General features: G+C 40.1%; 1 protein-coding gene across 2 annotated transcripts; it reads right to left on the bottom strand.

The window, feature by feature from the left end:
* Positions 1–5,691: 5,691 nt before the first annotated feature.
* CIPC (CLOCK interacting pacemaker) lies at positions 5,692–14,955 on the bottom strand. 2 transcript variants are annotated; one of them, XM_058806579.1, is made up of 4 exons: positions 14,917–14,955; positions 12,845–13,019; positions 11,735–11,904; positions 5,692–8,277 (listed from the first exon to the last, which is right to left on the bottom strand). In XM_058806579.1, exons 1-4 carry the CDS (start codon positions 14,953–14,955, stop codon positions 7,399–7,401), a joined length of 1,263 nt encoding a protein of 420 aa, XP_058662562.1. In that variant the 3' UTR covers positions 5,692–7,398. The 2 variants fall into 2 exon arrangements, with proteins under 2 accessions (XP_058662562.1, XP_058662563.1); XM_058806580.1 differs by lacking the exon at positions 14,917–14,955 and adding an exon at positions 14,817–14,859.
* Positions 14,956–19,049: the final 4,094 nt, after the last annotated feature.

The raw sequence follows: 19,049 nt of genomic DNA, 5'->3' as shown, positions 1-19,049 counted from the left end.
CTTTGGTAGCATTGGTGTTCAGTATTCTTTTCCTTTCCCTTGCCTTTGTTCTTTCTCCTTTACTAACAGCTGCCACCTACTTATGGCATTAATTTTGTGGAATTTACTTCATCTTTTTCCACTTTCCTCTTGCCAAATTGCCGAGATTTTAGGTATCAGCCATATGGCAACCAGTCCTTCACTCAAAGTTCTCTTATTTTATCTTCTACCTGATGTGACAATTTAGACGGTAGAAAAGCAATGGAAAATTACAGTGCATTGACAATGGTGTGTGATTTAAAACAAATACTTTCTCATGCCAAGGAAATACGGAACATTAATAGTAATCTCTAAAGCAAGACTGAGAGCTGATGCTACACATTGTAAATATTGCATTTTCATCAAGATCTTTTTTGAGTTAACTAGAAAGAGACTGGGGCAAATCTCAAAATAAGGAAGAAGTTGAAAAGCATATGTTAGACAGTCAATACTCTTGGCACTTGTAGAACATTAAGTGTGAACACAATTGCCAGTATCAATTTCATGCTGTTGCGTCTGCCTAACTTAGAGAAGTTCTCACCTGGAGCTTGAGTGCCATGGAAATGTATGAAGATTCAAGAAGAATTGAGTGCTGCTATACTTGTTCTCATCTCAAACAGAAAACAATCTCAGGCAAATTGAGGCTTAATTTTAATTATATTTATATTTTGAAGGGGCCTAAGATGGATGCAATAGCCCATTTACTGAAAAATTATGTGTTAAGGACTGATCTTACATCAGAACAGGGTGTGATAAAGAAATTACAAAAGCATGTCCAAAGATAATCTAAGCTGTGGAGGACAATGGAGTGTTTTCCTCCCTTCCCCATACTAATATGAGAGGTAGGCAGTGACTTGTTGTTGTCATTATATTTTTAGAGATAGTGAATGTCTGCGTGGCTACTGAGTGCTTGGTTGTTACTGAGCTGATTACCAGAGCAGTGAGATGAAGCAAGAATGTGGCACTCCTCTGAGGCATTCATCTGCAGATGAACAGATATCATAATGTGGAAACAGAGAAGTGGTATCAAGGCATCCCTGGCCCCCTGGAATGGAAGGCATCCATCTTCTTCCACTCACCCAACAAAGCTCACTGATACACATGCCACATCAGATGGCTCGAGTATCTCAGGCTGGTAGGTGTTTAGATGCTGAAGAAGCAGTGGAATTTGAAAAACAACAAGCCTTAGAAACTGCAATTATCCTTCCCATAACTCCAGTGGCTCCAGGATCAGGCAGAGGCAGTTCATCACTCTGCTTCTCCTAACACCACTGCTTTAAATTTGGCTGCGGAAAAAATTGAATGGGGTAACAATTTTAACATGCAGGCACGTTTGAACTTTGCATCCCAGTCTTTCAAGGAAATAGAGGCTTTGGCCATGAGGTGCATGTTCAGACTGCCCAGCTTGTTTCTGAGCTGCTAGAAGGTAGTCAGGACCATTAGTTTATTTGTGCACCAACATCTCACTCTCAATGTCAACACCTGTCTTAACTACAGTCTCTCAAGATTCTCTACCCAAACACTGCTACTGCACAGGACCAGGAGCACTACAGCAATAGACCTCAGTGCAGTTACTTGCTTTCCTCTGTCCCAGTTTGGGTTGGCTGCAGCTCCCACTATGCATCTGGAGGCGTTTCACTATTTAGATGATTACCATCAAGGTCAGACTTTCATCCTTGCACAATAAGGATCAGTTTGCAATTAAATGTTTTGGAATGCTTTCTGGCCATTTATCACGCAACTAATCTCAGCAACCCCCTTTCACAATGCTCTAAAAAAGCATTAATGTGTAAGTGTTCTACAAGCATGGTTAGTGATAGGATGTTAAAGAGTGAAAACCATTTTCACTTTGATACAGACTATCCTCTTCTGACTTCTGAGCCTGTTTGGATAGGTACAACATTATCATTTGCATGGGAGATAATATTTAGCAAGAACACAAAACAATAGGCATTGCTAACATTCACCCCAGGTAAAACAGCTTTGCCACTGTCCAGTCGTATTTCACACTTTGCACACTAAACGCTGCTCATTGCACTGCACTGAACTCTGCCTCTGTAGCAAATGTAGAACAGGACCTATCCGGAACCATAATGTTCTATGCCAAACAAAATCATTGATTTTTTTTTTTTAAGCTAGATTTTTTAAGGTGAAAAAATGGTATTTGCACTGACTAAGCCAGCAATCTTCTCAGGGGATGCTGTTTTATCCCCACTTACTTGGGATCTATTCGTCTCCTCTGCCATTGCAAACACCTGAGCAGTTTTGATTGGCTATGTGGGCTTCTGCATCATCAGCCTGAGGTGGTGGAACCACTCATCAAAGTTGGGGTCCTGTTTCTTGTACAACCCAAAACAATGCAGGTGAAGGCAATGAAGGTTTACCTCATTTCTTTAGAGAAATAACATCTTCCCCCTTTCCCACAGTCCAGACTTACTTCCATAGTGCTTGAGATTCACTGAAAAATGAATGCTAACACTGAAAAACAATTGAGCTTTAAGCCAAAAGACTTTTTCATTAAAAAAAAAAAAAACACCTGAGTTTTTCACTGAAAACATACAGATTTTTCAAGCAGTCCTATTTGTTAAAAACCACTAATGATTGGTTTTCTGTCTGTTACTGGATTTCTTAGTCCTGGCCTAAGTATGTGGCCTAAAAAAAATCCATACTACTGTATGGAAAAACAATAAGATTGTGTTAAGTGAGCATGGTAAAGAAGCATTTCAGTTCTCATTAACTAAATTAATTTAATCACAATAAGAACATGAAGAAAACAATTAAGAATTTGATGAAACTCCCCTTTTGGCCCTGGAAAGTCCAGTTCCTCAATTTCTTAATATGTTTGAGATGCAGAAGAAATCTTTGCTGGCAGGGCTTCAATTCAAGATAAAAATTATAATGCTGCAGTGCACAATGGCAAAAGCATTTCACAAAAATTCCTGTTGAGCAATTAGAAAAAAGATGCATTTTTCCCCTCAGATCATAAGAGTAGCTTGATTTTAATTTCAAAAAGTAATTCAGAACATTTCAAACAACAGTTATTATGCATTTTAAATTAAGCAAGTCTGAATAAGTTGTGACTGAAAATTTGACAGAGCCGATTAAGAAGCTGTCTGGACCACCAATAGTATTTAAATGGATTTCCCACTTCTAGGAAAGATTTCAGCAGACTGAGGTGAGGAAAGAACTAATACAGCATCAGCTTTTCAGTAAGTAGGTAGACTAATTTAAATTGACATAGCAGGAAACAGAAAGAAAATAATGGAATAACCCATAATTTTTGATCATTCCAGAACATAGAAAGCAAAACTAATTGAAATTAACAAAGCTTACAAGAAATAGGGCTGGTCAGATAAAATTGACTCCTTATATTGATCAGCTAAAATTCAAAATTGGTTGAAAACAAAGCCAACACACACAGTATTTCTATTACTGATGGGCATTTAAAAGTGTGCCACACGACAGACTGAAGCCAGATTTATACAAAATTAAGTGTCTGGTATGAAATGCATGGTTTCTGCATTGTATACAGACATCCATTAAGCACAATTGTCTGTTCTTATTTTAAAAATTCCTTCTTTACTATAACATTATTTAACATTGTTTTCAGTAATTGAAATACAAGATAAAATTACCTTTCAAATCTCATCTAAAGATGTAAAAGTTTCAAAGGAGAGAAGCAGAGAAAACTAATGAATACAACTGGCCACTTCCTACAACCAGCTTGCTTTGTTTCCTGGCTGCAAACTGCATTCAAAGGAATGTAGAAACACACAGGGGTTCACCAACCACAGGAGCAACAGGCGCAGGGACTATTTATATGTCAAATCTGATGTCACAGCCAAGGCTGTTATAAAAATGAGGTAGAGGAGCAGTAGATAGAGTTGATACTATACAATTCTTTTAGCAGTCCTGCTTTGCTATTAGTGCCCCAATTAAAAATGCATTTAAATTATTGTAAAGGATCCAAAGGAGAGTGCCACCAACACAGGATCCAGAAGACTCGAGTCTATTTACTTACTTTTAAAAAGAAAGCTGAAGAGTGACTTGTTCAGTTTGAAAATGCCTACAGTGAAAACAGCAATGTCACTCCATGCACTTCAGTTTGGCAGACAAAAGACAAAAGATCTGACAGCTGGATATGCAAAGATGACAAATTCAGGCTCAATGTAAGAGGCATGTGTTTAATAGTAAGTAATTATACTTTAAACAATTTGGGTGGATTCTTAATTGTAGGAGCTTTCAAATCAATGTAGGATACTTCTTCTAAGAACAGCTTTAGTTCAAACAAGAATTTGAGGAAGTCTTGGAAACTGCTCAGCAAGAGAGCAGACTGAACACATGGTGTTTCCTTCTGCCTTCTGAATCAGATTACACTGGAACTGTTGAATTTTTCTCATGCAAATACCTCAAAGGAGGTAGATTTAAAAAGGGAAGAGAAGCAGGCATGAGCATTTTGGACACATAAGACCAGGCAATACAGTTGGGACTATATGGCTGCATTACACCACAACCTGAAAGCAGCATCACCTAGGTACAGCAAGGGTGTAAAATTGTGTGGGTAGGGAGGGACCCTACATTTTTGTACTAGAAATTATGAAAATGAAAGCAGGAACAGCATGCTATGTTCAATCTAGTGGATGCCAGAAATTTTGCATGCCAGGAGATTGCTCAGCCCAAGCCTACAGGGGTACTGTTTCTTTCAGACTGTTTTTATCATGAGAAAGAAAAATTAGACAGATGCAATGCACCTGAAAGAATTCACCTTTTTGACCTAGGTGAAATAAAGGTGAAGATGCCTCACACGCTGCAGATAAACTTAATCATGTAAAGGAAAAGGTAGTCAGAAGAGGCAGAAACCTGAGAATTTCCTGCTTGAATTGTATCCATACTTTTGTGAACATAAAATTTGCAAACACTGAGTTTCTAGTCTCAGGAAATAAAATTATTCCAATAGATGGCACTCCTTTTTGGATATAAGGCCATGAGATTCACGTTGTCTTGTCTGGTGTCAAGTAAGACCTTTGAACAGAACCTCTTGTATCTTAGGAGAACATCTCATGCCATAAGGCTGCTGGATGTTTTGAGCATGACTACCTAGTTCTCCCTGCAAGTCACATTTGAACAAAAAAAACCAAAAACCACATAAAGATGGCCACATTTTGAAGAAATGTGTTTCGGTGGTATACAGATTTAGTTGGAAAATGTTCTTCAAGAGAAGAGTGTAACATTTTTTACTCCAGTAATTCTTCCAGTAGCCAAGATTCTTACTTCACAATTTCAAAGTTCTGCATACCCAGCTGACAGGATTAAGACACAGCGTAGGAGTTCACCCTGCACAGACGGTGAGCATAATGTACAGTCATCATGGAGACAACAGCTCAGAGATGGAAAAATCCTTCCAGGTTGTTCATGACAGATCTATGGCAGTGGTCACCCACGACAATGTATTTTTAGAGCTCTGTACAGCCCATTTCTATGCATGCTCCTCCCAGAGACCCTTTAATTCATAGATACTGTTAAAGCTCACATGACTCACTCCAAAGAGACACATCATAGTATCACTTTTGTATCTGCACTTTCCCACATGGGCAACATGCTGCTGTGGAGCTGTATTTAAAGCATGCTTTGGGACCAGGGACTTTGCAGTTCAACAGCACTAAATAATCCATAAACTTTTTCAAGTACATACTTTATTTAATTCATATTTCACAGTCAATTTCTGTAAAGTTTTAGCAAAAAGGTCATGTTCTATAACAGAGGTGTTAGGCTACTGTATTCAGAGCTAGCAATGGGCTTTGAAAGTACAGAAAATACCTGCATTCCAACTAGAACAGTAGAATTTCAAAAAGATATAGTAAAAGTAATCAAAAATACCAACATTTATTAAAACTTAATACAAAAACCAGTCTGTCTGACACATCAAGCTACCCCACTTGTAAGTTGTCAGCAACAGCTGAAGCTGCAGCAGGCCATCTGATTGTTTAGACCAAGACTGTCTTCAGCTAACTTCTTAATAACAAATCTTGCTGCTCTGAGGATCAAAAGAAACTGTGAGTTCACTGCTTACAGTTTCCATTCAGAGGCTAACACTTTTCAAATTTACTGGACCACTTTCAGATCCTGCCCAGAATCTGGACTTATCCCGGTCCTGATGTAGTCAACTAATTTTCCAAATGCATTTTCAAGCTAACCTATTTTATTACATTGCAGCCAAGAAAGGAAAGCCCTTATTGTTTTAAAGCTTTATCAGGGCTCCCAGGAATAAAGGCAGCTAAGAAAACGGAACAGAATGGTACCTGATTACACATTTACCACCAGAAACCTTCAACATCCTTATTTTTTTATAGATGTTGAGTTAAGGTTTCCCATATCTAGGGATATGCTTCCTAAGGAGCCCCAGATTTAAGTATGAGTTCCAGAGTGGATTTTTCTAGTTCAGTAAATACTATTTAAGTCTGGACTGATGCCCAGTAGGAGATTTCTAACTAGCTGCTGAACTTTATTCACAGATTTATTGAACATATATTTATACAAATTACACCAGCAGAAAGGCCCATTAGCTATAAGCACACCCACTTCAGCCCACCCTCCATACTGTCAGAGAAAAAGTCCATGTGGTACTATAAGGACTATGAGAGATTTCCACCAGCTAAGTCTCCCTAAGTCAAAGGGTACTGCCCTGCAAAGCAAGTTTTTCATTCCTTTATACTCTATTAGAGCAGTGGATATAGAATGGAGAAGGTCACTGGTAGACTCATTTTTCCTTGTCTCAAACAGCTACGATAGGACTTCATTTTTTCTGCCTCCCTTTCATCTCTACGTACCCTGAGCCCATCATCTTGTTTTCTAGGGCAACTGCTTCCTAAAAATACATATTCTGAACTTCAAATTCTCCTCTCTATTCCATTTCTCTAAATAAGAAAAATAAGGAAGGGGATGGGAGAAGGACTTCTTTCACCTCACACCAACTCCCTTCACCTACTTGGAAGTGATGATGGCCCAACAGTGGGGCCTGTTCTGCTGCTGCACTCTCAGAAACAACTATCTGAAGATGGGAATAAGAAGATGCTTGCAGAATACTGCAAACGACTGTCTTCACTTCAAGAATGGGAACATGCCAGCAGAACACATACAAACTTCTTCAGACCAACGAATTACACAGAGTTAGCGTGAAATTCAAGGTCACATTACAGTACTAAGTACCCATTCTGCCTGGAACCCACCATGCTATTCCAGTCCCACAGCTGGCTCTGAAGACAAATTGTTAATGGCAATGCAACTTTACAAATCTTGGACTCAAAAAATGCTCAAGTAGAAGTCTGAGACAGGAAAAAGGAGGCACAGAAATAACTTGACCAACAGCTACGCACATTTTTACTACATGTTGGGATAAGTGGGGTCTTCGAGGTTGCTATCAGCTTTATCAGATCCTGTTAGGGATGCTTCTAGCTCTGCCCATGACTGTGGAGCATTGTTCTTTATTGCCTCTATGAAAAGCTGTGTTTGGTGCTTCAGCTGGTCCAGCTCAGCCTGCGTCACCTGGTTCTGATGAATGAGCTCCTTGGTTTTTAAGGTGATCTCCAGCAGTCCCGACCTGCGCAGCACCACGAGCGTGTTCTGAAAGCGCCTGCACTTGCTTTGCTGCTGCAAGAGCAGCTCAGGGGTGCTGCAAATCTCCTCTGGTATCAACGGAGGGCTCCACACCGCAGAAGGCACCGCAGTCTGTGACGCACTCTCGCCCTCGTGAAGGGTGCACTTTGCTGCCTGCAGAGCTCCAAAAGGCAAAAGGGGAGTCAAACCTGGCACCTTCTGAGCATCGCTGGAAACACGATGAAAACCAGGAAGAGCTGACAGTTTTCCACTTGTCACCAGTGCTGAAGAACTTTGCTGGCTAGAATCCTGAGGGGTCTTAAAGCTAACTGGTAGGTGGGAAAAAGAACTAGTAGGCAAGCCTGTGCTCATCAGTCCAGGAGAAGTCTCCATCTTGGGTGCTTCTGTGCAGAGTCGTTTATGGCAAGTGGTTTCCTGACATTCTTCCAGATCAAAGGAGTGATCTCTTTTGCAGGGCTGTGGTGCTATTTTGGGATAAGAATTCAGGATGGGCAGGTAATTAGTGGAGTCATTTCTCTTTTTCCCAACAGGGTGAGGACTAATGGGAGGTGGGATTGATGGACGAAGAAACACTAGCTGTGGCTGAGCTGGAATCACTTCAAAGGATGGCTGCACAGTCCAAGACTGGAGCTGTGATGAACTCCCCTGAGAAGCACAAACAGGGAAAAAACCACAAGTCTTACAGAAGTGTTGTAGAAGATGATAAAAACAAATTTAAACAAAACAGGTGGACTGTGCCATTTTTCTACATTTGATATATACTGTCCAATTAATGTGTGAAGAGTTTTCTATCAAACTCATCCTTGTCTTTTTCTGACAGTGGAGTGTAATGCTGGAAATAAAGCTGTAACCCATAATCCTTCTACTATGCAACAGCAGATGTATTTAAAAACAATTCAATCTGAATTTATATATGCTTTCCTAAGTGAGGATTACAGTGCAAGCTTATATTGTAAAATGTTCATTAAAAGTTTGACCCAGACTTAGGGTCAAACTACAACTGCACAGGAAAAACTGAAAAATAATTAAGCTTTCTGTTATGAAATATCTTAAGAGTCAAGGAAAGATTGCATAGACATTTTAGGAACAAATCAGGCTCCCTCTTTCTTGAAAGGTAGCAACTCAAATCTTTTCAAATCTATTCTTATAGCAAGATTTTGAAATGGTTATTTAAGATACACAACAGCTGTTCAGGAAGCCTTGTAATTGGAAGTACAATACACAGTTTCAGTAAATTTAAAACTATATAACAGAAAAAAAAAGGCTGAATTTCAACCAATGCAAGGAGAAAAGCCTGCATAAGCCCAGAGGAGTTTAACTTCATATACCTCTGGGGAAACAGTGTGCACTGATAAATCTTAAAAGCATTTTATTTCAAGAACAATGCCCAAGGCTTTATTCCCTCCCACGAGCCATACTCTGGAATATAGGGGAAAACATCAATTTTTACAAGACATTACCTCTTTTTCCTCCAACACCTTACTACAGATCTTCATGAGATCTTCTGGCCAAAAACATGTCTGCTTTTCTCCAAAGACATCAAATGGTCCAGCAAGAGACACTACTTCTGTCTAAAGCAAAATCTCACTTCTTAATCTATTTAAGCCATCACTGCTACAATTATACTAATATATTGTCAGCTGCTTTTCCAATTCCTTACAACTTGGAACACAACTGGTAGGCCTGCTCTGAAGGCACAGTTTTTAGCTACCACAAATATATATTATTATTTTTAGTCTATATTAAGTCATCTAAAATCCATATGCTTTCCACCAGTCTCATAAGTTTTAAACTGGCAAATGCTAACATGCTTTGCTAAAGTCCATTCCCCCAGTAAAGGACTTGGAACTTACCAAAAGCAGGTATTACCCACTGATTAGGACACTGAGACTTGGAGATAAGATTCAATTACCTACTCTGACACAATGTTTCTTTGGTTCAGTGGGCAAGATGCTTATGGAATAGGGGTACAGAACAGCTACCTGTAAAAATAAATATTACTACCTTAACACAGAAGAAAGAACATTCAAAAGAAAAATATCTGGAGATGTAAGGAGTGAGGAAGCATATAAATACTGTAGCTATACAAACACAGGACAGAACAGGCAGCCTTAAGAAGCAAGGGTCTGGAGCCAGAAGTTGCCATTAACTGCACTGCTGAACAGCACCTAGCACAGCAGAGCCCCATATTCATTGAGGCCAAAAGAGCTGTGGTAACTGCTTATCTTGCTCTTGGGTTTCTTCCTATCTCTGTTCTTTTTTCTTTTCCTTCTCACATAGCACTCTGCTCTAGTTCTCCTAGTCAAATTCTCATTTTCAGTAGAGAAGGCCACTTTGATTTTACTAACTCTGCAAATTGTGTGTGTTGTTGCATTTTTTAATGAAAGCTAACTTCTTGATGTATCACTGTCACTTGCCTAAAAAGCCTTCCCACTTATTAAAGACTTTTACAAGACTTACAGAAACCTTACCACAATCAGCACTGGCATTAATCACCACGTGACTTTTTTTTTTTTAGCATCATTACTGTTAGCTGTTTACATTGTGAAATTGGGCCAGCAGGTAACAACCACTGTAGAGGATCACAGTGGTTCCAAGATAGAAGGATGATGCTGATGGAAACTGAAACTGGAAGAAATAAACAGCACTAACTGGATGCTGCTTTTTTTTTTTTTTTGGTCCAGCAACCCCAACTGAGCGCTGTGTTGAAACGACCATTTTAAAAAGATGACCATCTGAACTAACTAGGCCTAATGAAAAAAGGCAGAAAGACATTTCATTATTATTCTGACCTAGACTTCTTGCTTTCCTTTATTGTAGTTAACGTTTTTCAATTTGATATTATTGTCTTTAATCATAGATTAGATATTACGATGCATGCTCAAGAGAAACAAGTGTGGACATTTTATCCATCTCCAAGTCTTCCTTGCCAAATTTCCTTTCTCCTATACTACCAGGGTTTTTTATATATATGTGGATGTATTTTTTTTAATATCTCTCTCCATATACGCTACTTATTATTAGCAGCTGCTTTTTCTTATTTGCAACACAACTTGGAGTTTAACACTGGAATCAGTGCAGGTAATGCCTTAATTTTTGTGCTCTGGGCCAAAGGCTATCAGCCTTTGGTGAAGCTTGGCTATTCCTGACTTTACATACAAAAACTTCAGCATTTGTTTACACAGTAATTTGTCCACACATCTAGGAATGTGACTATAAAATAAAATTGTTTCCTGTCAAGATAAAGCACGATGCTCAGAAAGCAGAATCACCTCCCCCACAACTGCATAATCTGTTAAATACTAACAGGGAATATTAGGTCTTGCTTGTTGTCATAACAGGTTCAGTAGAAAAAGAATCAGGATTTATGTATTTTTTTTTCCCCTACCCACTGTATTCTCAGAAGTACTCTAATACAAAACATTGAAGAACTTTTGCTCTGCTCCAAAAAAGAGTGAGCACAGAGCACGAAGTCTAATAATATGACCGTACCTCTCATACCTTCTGTTAAAATGTTAAAGTTACACAGGGGGTCTCACAGATGTGCTGGAGGAACTAAACATCACAAGAATACTGAAGAACATAAATAGGGGCTGTAATTGGTGCAATGTGAGCCATCATATGCAATTAAGTGAAACAACTATTAAAGCAGAAGTACCACAGCTAACTTCAGATAAGGATTTAACTTTTTCATTTGTAACATCTGGATTTGTGTTTTCCATTGAAGCACTTCTAGAATCTAAGAATGAGGAAGCAAACCTATCATCCTACTTCATCATCTTTTTTTTGGATAATAAACAACAGCAGCTTTCAAAAGCAAATCACCCTTTTCTGTTCAATCTTTGGTGCTAGTCACATAACATTCTTGAAAACATGTTTTGGTGGGATTCCTTTGAAACAAAGAGGTTTAGGAGACTGAGCAGAGTTTCTCTATTTCACATTTCATTTCAGTGATTCCAGCTGCCTCTCAAAAGAACAGACAATCATACTAGAACTTCTTAAATTACCAATTTTTTTCCTGGACTGCAACAACATTACAAAATCTTTTTTGAAAGGAAAAAATTAAGAGCATGCAATATTTTTCAAGACATGTCTTCCCTACCTGCTTAACCAACACATTTTTCATAACAACCATAGGAGATAGGGCAGGAAAGGAGCTGCTTGTGGTCCTCGGGCATTGCCAAGGTCCATCCTCTGCATTCCAACACAGCGCATTCAGCACGTCCTCCGAGTCCGTGTGCTCCATGGCACCTGGGCATTCTGAACTTCCATCTGCCAGATGCACAATTCAGCTGTTAGTTGTTCACATGCAACATGCTTACATGCCTTTCAGTTCTAACATTCTACCTCCTTCAACCAAGTTGCCATAAAGAACAATAAAGTTTAATTCTGTTGATATTACAGAACTAAAGTTGCTATGACAGCTGTCAGACAGCCTCTAATAAAAGGCTTTGTATTTCAGGTCAGTTCTTATACAGACATTTTCTACCCCAAAAATCTATTACTTTCTGCTCTTTTGAACCTAGTCTCCAAGGGACTGCATAGTATCATGAAGGTTGCATTAGTCTAAAAACTGATACAGGAAAGCACTCCAGGCTCCAGCATTGCCACATCCACAGTTTGCGATGCAGGCATTGGTGTCTTGAAATTTTATCTAAAACCCAGTGAAGCAGGTAACTTTCATAGAAAGTACTTTTTTTTTTTTTGTTTAAGGGAACTTTCATAGAAGTACTTTTTTATCTTGTTTGAAGGTCATTTTTGCACAGTTTTGTTGAGTACTAAAATGGCACATCATGTCTATTACCTTACTGATGTTATAACCATTACCCTCTGGTTTATCAGGCTCTACTGACAATATAGTCAGATCATAAGAAACACTGGCCAGCATAATTCAACAATTCATTCATCACTGCAAAGAAAAAGTAATTTTGACATCTTCACTTCTAGACTCTAGAGTCTAAAATTATTCCATTAATTCTAAATTCCCATGCCATTCAAATTCACAAGATGAACTTTGTAAATTGGCAATGTTCCACTTCATAAAACTTTGGTGGTAAGATGATTGCAGGTGAAACCTATCTTGCATAGAAAGGCCCTCCAAGGTAATAGACACAAACTGGAAGGGGTTACTCAGATTTGTTAAACATCACCAATTAAAGCACAGCCTCAGCATGGTAACACACAAAAAAGGTAACACAGTGTTCTTCTAAACCTGAATATCCGGAGTCTTTGTCAGATTCTGCTGCTGCCATTTTGGAGCGATGGTTGGAGCTCTTCATTTCCTTCACTCTGCCCAGCAATTCCTCACCAGTGTCAGTAGATGACTGCTTTGTCTGAGTGTTTCCATGGTGCCGTGGGCAGTTTTCAACACCTTTTCCATTGAGGAACTACAAAAACAGTTAAGGACAAAGAAAGGTCTTTATCTGAATCTAAAGAAAGCTCCATCACTCTAAGATAACAATGGAGGATAGCTGCGTATCTCCCTTTATACTGCCAGTGATTTAACTGCAGACTTTAAGAAATATCTCAAAATGCTGAAAGAATGAAATTCAGATCAAAAGCTAATGTACTGGACATATCTTTCCACCCCAAAAAGGTAAAACAAACTAAAAATTAAAGGCTATTCATAAACAACATTTATTTCAAGAACAGGAATTACTCAGGGCATTATTTATCTTACGAAAGCGTTGTTGTCCCAAGGGCTGAATTGCAAAACAAGACAGTTGTGCTGGGTGAAGCTGTTACAATAAACACAGCTGAACCTGCAAAGCTGTGGTTTTGCTAACACAGTTTGTTTCATTCTCAAGAGTAGAGTAAGTCATCAGAGAAAAGAATGAGTGACTAGTGAACACACTGGGGGCTAAAGAAATCTGCTGCTAAAAGAGCAACACATACTGCAATACACTCCTAGGGGAGACAGAGCCTTTGAAATGCCCATACCCAGAATGAAAACACTGAAAGGCTGAAACTAAAAGCTATGAAAATCAGAAAAATGTAGTAACATTATGGCCTCCCACACTACATATTTCTTACAACCTTCAGCTGCTTTCTGAAGGTAGGCATCATCCAGTAAGACTAAGTTTCTGCTTCTCTTAAAGAAGGTAATTGAGAAACTGGCTAACAGAAAACTAACAGAATTAAGTGCAGAAATAATTTCTACTATTATTTGTAGAAATTATTTCCCTATAAAGTAACCCACTGAAGTTATGACTCAATGTTAAGTTTTATATTTAAATTACAAAAACAGGAACTCAGGAGTCTGCATCATAGTCAGGCCAGCAGTCCATCAGCAACAGTATGCACTACAAGCTGCTTCAAATGACATTGTAACAGACATTCTGAAAAAATCTACACCAAAAATCCAAGTTTCTTCTTCAGGCCCTGCCAACTTTGCTAGAAGCGTGCTCCAAAATACCGAGTCTTAGCACCAGTACTGAGTTCTGAAATGGGAATATGACTGTCTATTGCAGGAATGATGGAATTATGGTCAGCAGAAGAAAAGTTCCTCAAGTAGCCACTTGCATCACTTTTACTTTCCATCTTCAGTCACACCTGCCTGCCTGCTAACACGGATGAACAAACATGGTTACACAAGCACAACCTAGATGCTATCCTTGCAATGGAAGAAGTGGTTTAAGACCTGATCCACGCTTTCATCACTTAACCCTTTCCAAAACAAATGTATTTTTTAAGAAAGTGATAAGCAGAAATGCTAATCTAAAATAAAACCCCAAAAAACCAAGACCACCTCAAACCAAAACAGGAAAGAGAACTAAAAATAGAGTAAGAACACCTCATCTGCCAGCTTTGCATTAAGTGAAGCTTTGGGAAGGGCTGACACACCACCTTCTCTCACAGAAAAAAGCAAAACACCACAACCACAACCGAAAATAAACAAACCAGAAGTGCCACTCCCCCGAGGCACGGGCGTGAGAAACCTCATGCTCATGTCCGGGCCGAGCAGCCACCCGGGCCCGGCGGGCAGGACCTCCCCGCGCACCCCCTTTAGAACCGGGCGCCCACCCCGCCGTCCGGGGCTGTCCGTGCCGCTGCTCCCACCCAATCCACCCCGCCTCCCGGGTCCGCACGCCACACTCCTGCGGCACGAGGAGAGCCCGCGCAGTCGGGCCGAGCCACTCGGCTGCCGGTCCCGAGCCACCGCCCCGCCACACGGCGAGGCGCACCAGGTACAGCACAGTCCCAGGGCCCCAGGGCCCGAGCCACCGCTCGCTCACGGCCGCGGCCGCCTCCCGCCGGGCCGGGCCGGGTCGGGCCGCCCCTCACCTGGGCGCGGGGCCGCCACAGCTCAGCCGCGCCGCGCATGCGCCGCACCCACTTTGGGCACGCCCCGCCCTCACGGCCACCGAGGGAGAACGCGGCCGCCGCGCCCCGAGTGCGCATGCGCAGAGCAGCCGGCCGGAGTGTGGACCGTGAGGCGGCTCCGTGCCGTGAGGCGGCTCCGTGCCGCGGCCGTGAGGGAGCCGGGCAGGCTGAACGGAGCCCGGAGTTCGGGACGGCGCTACGCCTCCCGAATGCTGTACAAAAAAGTACGATTCTTCCCCACACAGAAGGTTAGGTGTTTGTGCAGCCTCTCTCAGTCCATGAATGAGAGAGGAAATATGAAGAAAACAGCATCAAAGAAGCCTCAAACTTGTCTCAGTGAGGGAAAACAGGGCAAAAAAAGGAATCACAGAATCAATTAGGTTGGAAAAGACCTTGGGTCATCGAGTCCACCCTATGACCTAACACCACCATGTCAACTAGACCCAAGTGCTACATCCAATCCTAGATTCTTTCAGGTACGGTGACTCCATCACCTCCTTGGGCATCCTGTTCCAATGTCTAATAATCCTTTTTGTGAAGGAATTCCTTCTCATCTCCAACCTGAACCTTTGGCACAGCTTGAGACTGTCCTCTTGTCCTGTCTCTGGTTGCTGGGAGAGGAGGCCAAGCCCTGTGTGGCCGCAGCCTCCTGTCAGCCTCCTTGTGACAGTGATAGGGTCACCCCCGAGTCTCCTTTTTTCTGGGCTGAACACCCCCTTCTGCTCCTCACAGAACTTGTGCTCTAGATCCTTCACCACCTTCATCACCCTTCTCCTGACTCACTCTAGCACCTCAGTGTCTTTTCCTGAAAGGAGGGACATAAAATTGGACACGGAATTCAAGGTATGGTTTCATCAGTGCCAAGTACAGGGGAGGAATCACTTTTTCCTGTTATGAGTGAAAACAAAAAAAACAACCAACTTTTACATGGCTGGAAAGTATAAAATACGTGGATTTTGTTTACATGGACTGCATATAAACCAAGGGCAAATAAATAGGAAGAAGTGAGTCCCTGGTTCAATGGAAAAACTAGAGTAGTTATTCTTGTTCTGAGAACTCCGTAAATGCTACCAGCACCCAGAAATCTGTCAGAATATTTTGCATTTGGACATGAAAGCCATTTCATTAGAGAAAACTGAAAAGGCTGTGTGGAAGACCTGAGCAAATACAAAATTAATTCCTTAAATAGAAATGGAAAGAAACACCTTCATTGTTTTGATGGTCTTGTTAAAGAACCTAAATATGCTGATTAAAGAGGTCAACAAGATCTAAGAAATTCCTGAATGCAAAAGAGAAAGACCTTTAATCTCAGCATAGTCTCATAAACAACTTGCCAAATGCGACACAAAAATGTCTGATGTTGTGTGAAATGACACCGCCATTTAAAAAAATATGGCCCTGCTGGGTTCCAGTCCTACCAATCTGAAATGCTGTGAGAGAACACTAGTGACTCTTAGGATGTATTTTTGAGCACTTAATGCTGATTGCATCTAAGCTGTAGTGTGAGATGTGTTATCTCTAGAGTCTGGATTTGGATCCCTTGCTGTTCTGGAGTTTTGAGTTCTGAGGAAAAGCATGCTAAGAATGCTGTTGTATCATCTTATTTGTACAGGCATGGTCCTGGGTTGCCTTGTACCCAGAAACAACCCTTACTGTCCTCTCCAGAGGCTGGATTTCTCAGGATATGGAGTATGTGTGGGTGCTCAGTGAAAACAGCTCACCAGAGAGCAAGTGCCCTGTGTTTGGGACAGGCAGCCTGCTGTTCAGTTCAGGTGATTCAGAACAGATTTGGAATGTGTGATACCAGGCCTTCCTCCAAGGGGCAGCAGGTAGGATAACTGAAATACTGTTATTACTGTTTAATAGAGTTTTCTTGGGTAGTCAAGATAAACCTCTGTTCTAAAGAAATGAAATGTTATCACCCAAATTGTCCCTGAATTAAGTTGACTTAAACCTTAGGTTTGTCTTGAACATCATCTAAATTCTTCCTCCTTCAAATACACTGTTTTTGTAGTTTAAATAATATTTCTGTCGTTGCCCCTTCTCTCCCTTTTCATTTTATTTGATTCTTCACAGATCCAAGGTCTCATTTACTGTGTGAGTTCAGTGATTACAGTCAGTGGCAACAGGATGCTTTCCTTTTTCCTTGTGTTATACAGTGGTTGATTTGTTTATGCTAAAGGTGAGTGTTTTGACAAATAAGAATTAACTTTTTGTTCACTTCCCTGTTTATTCTGGTCATACAACAGGAAAAGAGTGAAAAGAATGTGAGTGAAGTATGACTGCATGTTGATTCGGTGTAGGTGTTTCAACACTTATTAAAAAAAGGTGTTGAATATCTTTTTTCTGGAGAAGATGTAGAAATCATCTTTCATGGCTTATGAGTGACAAAGGCAAGTTTTTATCTAATTAGGTGGTTAAATAATGTGTGCTTACTGAACAATTAATAAAGGTGTTGATGCATAGACTTCATAAATGCATGTGGGACAAAGAATCTTTTGTCCTAACACAGTGGTAGAAAGAAATGTTTGGCAAACTTTGGAAGTAAAGCATAGCCAGGTCAGGAGAATGTAGTTTCATATTACACGGTCTGAACTGGAAAGGTTAGGTCTGAAAACACCATGTACTCAATCTTTTTTCCTCATATACTCTCTGCTTTGTCTTGCTATCACAGACAAAATACAATTTAACAAGTACTATATTGTATTCAGTTTACAAATAAATGGCTTTATTCACCTCACTTCATTGAACCAGTCTAATTTTGATGATATTTTAATACATGTATCTTTGTTCCTTCTGTAATTTTAATACATACATAGAAGAATATTGTTTAACTGATGCCTCATAAGTTTTCATGCTCTCAACAAAAGAATTAATTCATCCAGATAAAGTGTGTTGTTGGACATTAAAACAATATTAAAGCCCAAAATCTTTTTGAAAGGACATTCCACATATTTTGTATTTTGTTAATAATTAATATCTTTTAATAAATATCAAAGCAGGAAACATTGTGTGATCATGTGCTCTCACCTGCAGTCTGTCACAGATCATAGAATTTCACCCAGAAGTTGACTTAACAAGATTTTTCTGTAATGAAAGTACTTTAGTAATGGCTCCTTTTCTTCTAAATTTCAACTTTAGATATGTATTCTTTTCAAAGTACAAATCTTTCATATATTATATCCATCTGCAAATCATAAATATATCCATAAATATATCCAATTAAAGACAAGGCAGAATGAAGATTTAAAAATTTACATTTAAATTTAAAAATAACAATTAACAAAGTTGGCATATCAAGAATAAAGCACTTTTGATGCTCTTACACTCTTCTACACTGTTTTATGTTGGAGGAGAACAAAGGTGGATTTAATATTCCCTTTACAACTTGTAGACTTTGGGCCAACTGAGGGTTTGGGGAAGCAGTGCAAAAGAGCAGCCCCAGTGACTGCTTTTCACCCTTGCAGCATCAGAGCATTGCAGCAGTGCAGAGTGCTCTGGGGAGCAGCAAGGCCTTCTGTGTTCCCTCCCCTCCCCAGCACAGTCATCCTCTGTCTGCTCTTCAATACAGTGTGTGGAAAGCTATGGGGTGTAGAAGGATACCTTTACTTAATCAGTGCAGTGCTCTCAGGGAGATCTCCTCATTATAGCAGGTTTTTTTCTGGGGGAAGGATCTACAGGATTTAAACTGTTGCCGTGGAAGAGCTACTATTTGTTCCAAAGCAGGCTAGATGTCATATTTTCCTGGTGTTCAAAAAAAATTTTTGGGTCTATATCTCAGATGTTGATGGTGGCTTTGGGAGGTTTTTTTTTTTTTTTGGTAAGTGTTGAGTTTTCTAAGACCATCTCTACAGACTCTTTAGTATGGATTGAAACTTGTCCAGTGTCTTCATTTTTCTAGTTGCATCTTAATTTTGTGAAGCTGAGCACTGAGATAAGCATCTTCACATTCTGCATGGCTTCTGTATGCCTGCGTTTCTTGTAATGACCACTGGGTGTCGTGAGTCTCTTTGGATTACAGGACCTCGAGAAGGGCAAATTTAGTCCAATCAAGGACTGCCTATGGGCTCTTTTTTCGGGTGAAAAGGCCTTTG

Source organism: Ammospiza caudacuta, chromosome 6 (assembly GCF_027887145.1).
Source record: "Ammospiza caudacuta isolate bAmmCau1 chromosome 6, bAmmCau1.pri, whole genome shotgun sequence".
NCBI classification, from domain to species: Eukaryota; Metazoa; Chordata; class Aves; order Passeriformes; family Passerellidae; genus Ammospiza; species Ammospiza caudacuta.
Note: the sequence above shows the minus strand (reverse complement) of the source record. Positions and strands in the feature narration are given on the sequence as shown.